The sequence below is a fragment of the Astatotilapia calliptera genome, chromosome 22 (genome assembly GCF_964374335.1).
Source record: "Astatotilapia calliptera chromosome 22, fAstCal68.1, whole genome shotgun sequence".
Taxonomy (NCBI): Eukaryota; Metazoa; Chordata; class Actinopteri; order Cichliformes; family Cichlidae; genus Astatotilapia; species Astatotilapia calliptera.
Genome location: NC_137442.1, coordinates 15240123 through 15245554, shown reverse-complemented (window position 1 = coordinate 15245554; position 5432 = coordinate 15240123). Strand labels below are relative to the sequence as shown.

At 40.9% G+C, this 5432-nt stretch overlaps 1 protein-coding gene across 1 annotated transcript; it reads right to left on the bottom strand.

Annotated features, from left to right (window-relative positions):
• Positions 1 to 2909: 2909 nt before the first annotated feature.
• LOC145423795 (uncharacterized) lies at positions 2910 to 4222 on the bottom strand. Its single transcript, XM_080296628.1, has 5 exons — positions 3956 to 4222; positions 3615 to 3846; positions 3376 to 3513; positions 3194 to 3253; positions 2910 to 3105 (listed from the first exon to the last, which is right to left on the bottom strand). The coding sequence occupies exons 1-5, from the start codon at positions 4084 to 4086 to the stop codon at positions 3055 to 3057; spliced, it is 612 nt and encodes a 203-aa protein (XP_080152754.1). The 5' UTR covers positions 4087 to 4222; the 3' UTR covers positions 2910 to 3054.
• Positions 4223 to 5432: the final 1210 nt, after the last annotated feature.

The following is a 5432-nucleotide window of genomic DNA, read 5'->3' as shown; positions in this document are numbered from 1 at the left end:
ACCACCAGTCATGAGGGGAAAAAAATAAGTATTCCCCAGCCAGTTGCGAGTGGTTTTTGCGGGTTGATGGCAGTCACTGGGAAGTTGATTGCTAAAGCCTCATTTGTGCTACTGACAAAGGAGGACAACAGAGGAGGAGGGGGGGAAGGCATGTTTGGAGGCAGTGAGAGAAAAGAAAGGCATGGATGTAGTCAAGGAGGACACACAGAGGTCCTTCCTTAGGTTAGTGTGACAGAAGTGGATGCTAGGGACAGGATGAGATGGGCACAGATGATCCGTTGAGCAACAGCGACCTCCAAGAAGAAGAAGCTCTTTTATCTATTGTCCCACTCTAGATGGAGATGTAATCTTAAAACTTCTCCACAGTTTCCTTTTCAGCTATCTATACAAGGATTTTTGAAAAGGCTAACATTTATCATCTACAGAAATTCAAATGTTTAAAATCATTCAAGAAGCATGTCTATCTTGGTAACACCTCCGTGCACTTATGTGGACTAATTTATTTCCTGAGGAGTTGCCCCTTGTGGCAGCCCCTAAAAAAAAAAGAGTAGCTTAGTCAACGGGACATAAAAACTGCATGCACAAGGCTGCACATGATTACAGCTTGATCAAGGTTTCTGCTTTCACCCACCAGAGTACAAAATTACAAACAAATCTTGAGCAAATTTCATGCTAATTCAGGTTATAGACCACATTATATATCTACTGTACTACAAGGAGTAGATATGGTTGCTACCACAAATGAGAAATTGTCACGATCTGTTCACATTGCTCATTGCACGACACAAATAGCAACAATGTCTCCTGGTTCAACTGTTGGCTCTCTGGAGGCAGGAGACTGGCATTATAGAATAGGTCGCAAAGACTTCTACTCAACTTTTTGAGTGCCATGTGTCTGCTTTTTAATATCTCTGCTCCTACATATCAAGTCACATGCCTGCTGTGGGGGAAGTTTCTTGTGTGTCTTCTAGCTATTTGATTTAATTTGGATGAAAATGAACCTGCCATCATATCAAGAATAATCACTCTGACTTGAAGCCTAAACCACGGGGGAATTTTTCCCTTTCTCCTCTCTTCTCCTCTCTCTTTTCTGAATCTTTGGTTAAATGTCAGAAATGTTGTGTGATGATTTTATTACTACAACACTCCATAGCAGGAGGACTGTGCATTTTATTAATGTAAAACTAGAGCAGCAGACGTGTAACACATGTGGTTTAAATACAGCACGGGCCCTCGTGTATTACAATCAGAAACAGCAGTCAGTAAGTGACACACAGACATATACACACAATATTACATATATACGCACACACCTCTTACAGCGCCTCTCCATTTCTCTCTCGAGCGCACACGAACACAGGTATAGCGAATAAAAGCAGGTTTGTGCAGCTGTCTGGAATATTGAGGCAAGCAGATCAGATTTATATAAGGTTGTAATGCCAAGACAGATAGATTTGGAAATATTACTCATGTAATCCACATTTCAGTAAAAAACAAAAAAAACAACCCAACTCCACCTCTGCCATTTTTTTCATTTTGCAGCTTGACACTGTTTACCACAAAGATTTGCAGTAAAACATGGCAATTTTCTTTTGACACAAATGTGTTTTAATATTGCGGAACACGGTGTGATGGATAGCTCCGTGCCAGGGTCAACTGAATCTCTCCAAGCACATTGCATATACGAACAACTCATATAAACAGATGTATGGCATGTCCTGTGCACATGATTTAAGACGAGCTAGGGTATTTACTTTCTTCCTTGAAAATACACAAGCTTACTAAGCAAAAGCCCGTCATGCCCTCTTCATCAACTCCCATTACAGATCAGCCTGTAAGAGTCACGTTTGAGATTCATTGTTTGTTATCTGCTAAGAAACATGCAAAAAATTTCATATAAAATCAGCAGAGAGCAAACATTTGCATACACTCACCTTGGACATCAACATCAAGGCAATATTTGGCTTTCAATGATTCCTTTTAACAGTTCTTTTTCTGGGCGGTTTCGTAGCCATCAGCAATTTCTCTCATAATTCTGATTTCTAAGCAGAATTTGCAGAAATTAATTACACCTGTTATCTAATTACCTGTTTGGTCGGAAGCTTAGTGCTCACCTGTTTTATCACAGCCAGCATTAAACACCCATCTGTGTCCAAGTTTAAGTAATAGTTTGAGGTTATGCGGAAGAATGCTAAGGGTAGTCGGCCACTGCAAAACAGGGTCAAATCAACATGTTACCACTAGGGATGGGTATTGATAAGATTTTAACGATTCCGATTCCATTATCGATTCTGTTTAACGATTCGATTCTTTATCGATTCTCTTATCGATTCTTATTTTTAAAAAGAGGAGAACACACAGGTCGATTAGCTTTGAACTTTGTTTTATATCTTATCTTTGAACAAGACAGAAATGTAGAAGTAGCATGACCTTACAAATCCAAGAGTGAGATCTTAAGCAATCCACAGCCTACTGCTCCTCGATGGGGTGCAGAAAAAAAAAAAAAGTTGTAAATGTAAAATAATAATAAAATAAATATTCTGTTACAGCAATAACAAAGTATAAAATAAATTATTCAGTGGCAATTACACAAGAAACTCCAGTAACATTCACACTCTCCTTTTTAAAAGTATATATATGAGCTGGGCATTCAAAAATAAAACTATATCAGCCAGCAAAAAATACAATCAACTCAAGTCCAATGGAACAATTCTGCATCCATCAACTATGGAGAATTAAAAATTCTTTTGCAGAAATATAAGCATATCTGCTTTTTCAGGAAGGATACGTGATCTTTCTGGACTTATGGTCTCTCCAGCTGTGGAGAACACCCTCTCAGATGGGGTGGAGGATGCCTGCACACACAGAAACCTTTCAGCCAGTGCTGACAGCAGGGGCAGAGTCTCTCTCTTGCTCCACCACCATAGGGCGGTGTTATCCTTGCAGGGGATGGGGGTTAGGCTTCTATACAGCTGGATCTCCTGATCCACTCTCTGGGCCAGGGAAAGAACGGGCTGCCGTTGTTGGAATGACTGCAGCTCATTGTCCTCTTCTTCAAAGAGTTCCTCCAAGGCCGTTTTTTTTTTTTTGCTTTACTGGTGGTGCCTGAAATTAAATGGACATGATAAAAAAATTAAGCAAAACATGAACAATCCATGACATTTAAATTATCATCACAATGAACTAAACTTACATAGTCTTCTTCATCCTCATCTTCGAACAACTCTCCCTGTGTGTCTCCTTGCTCCAGGTGCTTGAGTAGAAAGTGACAAATAAACAAACAAATCAAACTAAGTACCACAGATCCATAGATGAAAGGTCTCACTCTCACAATGGAAATGTGCTACAGTGAAAGACACCATCATATTGAAATACCTCATCTGCTCCTGCCTCTGTCTTTGCTGCAATTGCTGCTTCCCTGATCCTGTGCCAGACTTCATCCTTATCCACTTTGGATTTAAATCGGGGGTCCAAGATGGTGGCCTCCTCCAGGAAGCTCTTGATATAAGCGTCCTTAAATTTTTAAGAGGGAGGAAAATGTGACATCATGACAATCCTTCAGTATTTATAACTGTTATTTTATTTATGATAAATAAATAAATCATCAATTGTACCTGGTATCGTTTGGAAAGATCTTTCCAAATGTTGTCCTTTATGCTCCTTGTGAAGGCAGAGTCATCTTCCTGTACGGTGTAGTGTTGCTGTAGCTTTTGCAGGATGGGCAAAATCTCACCACAGGTCGGACTTTTGTCACTGGACACTGCTAGTGTGGAGGTGTAGTGCCTCCGCATGAGTACCACAAACTCCTCTGCTTTTCTTAAGTCATCATTGCCCATTTTAGCCAGTCTGCAATATCAACAAAGCAAAAATACAACAGGTATGTTGCATAAAACAAACAAAATAAAACCTGAGTCCAAATTAAGCCATATTATCATTATTTTTCAATACCACTCACCTTTCCTTTTCTATGGACTTTCTTATCCGTGGATCGATGGCTGCAGCCTGGATGGCAGGAAACTGCTCGCAGAATCTCTCCATCATCAAATACAAAGAGTTCCATCTGGTCTTTACATCTAGGAGCAGCATGTGCTTGGGCAGCTCTGAGGGGTAACACGTTCACAACTTAAATGCTAATGTAAGGTCCCATATGGTCCCACATATCTTAGTTTATAAATTTAATTTGATCATGATCTAATGATTATAATATATGCAATCTTAAAAAATATTTACTATGCTTACTGAGCAACTCTTGCTTCTCCTTCAGGACCACTTTTGCCATGTGGGACCTCTTCATCCATACAATCACAGAGCGAATTCTTGCCGCCCAGTTGGAAATGGCAGGACAGTTGTAGAGCTTCTGAGCTCCAAGGTTCAGGGTGTGTGCAAAGCATGGAAACTTGAGAATTTGTAGCTTTTTGACAGCTACATCCATGTTGGCCGCATTATCAACAGTGGCTGCCACAACCTTGTCTTTGATACCATACTCCTCCAAGATCTCATCAATCTCCTCTGCTACAGCTGTCCCTGTCTGTGCCTGGTACACTGGTTTGGTTTTGAGGACTTTTTCATGAGTCTGGCCATTCCTGACATAATGCAGTGTTACTGTGAGGTAATGATCTTGACTAAAACTTGTCCATCCATCTGCAGTGATGGCTGCCTTCAACACATGTTTCAGCTGAGAAATCAGATTTGCCTTTTCGACTGCATACCAAGCAGGGATCAAGTGGTTGGTTAAACTGTCTCTGTTTGGGGCTTTGTACTTAGGGTTCAGAGTCTTTATCATTTCTCTAAAAGATAGAGAAATGGAAACGGATGAAACATCTGGTAAGAGGAGAACATGCAACTTTGACATTCCCTGACTTAGCCTACAATTAAACATTCACTTACCGAAACTCGGGGGCATCTACTGTGGCAAAAGGGTGCAAGCCTTTTACAACAAACTTAGTCACTGCTCGGTGACATTCGTCTATCCTGGCCTGTGTCATTTTACTTTTCCCTGCCTCTGTGAAAGGAGAAGCCACCCGTAGACTGCAGCGAGAACTGCCAGCATCTGAGCCAGACAGACTCTGTCTGTCTCTCTCGTCGTCATGGTTATCTAAAAGCGACACACAGTAATAGCAGGTTTTGTAATAAGGTAAATCGCGCTAACATAATATGCAATGCTAATTGATTAGTTACCTGCAGTATTAATGGGAGACGACGTGGAAACGCTAACACTGCTGCTGGTTTGAGCTTCGCTAGTCCGGAGCGGATCAAAAACACGACATTCGTTGAACGCAATCGCGTGTTTTTTGAGCAAATGCTTTTGCATGTTCGTAGTGTTTCCTCCCTTTGATGAAATCTCTACTTTGCAAGTATTGCACGTTGCCCTGTTGTCATCCTTTCTCATAAAGTGTAACCAAACTTTTGAGCGTTTGTGCCGCTCAGGTGCC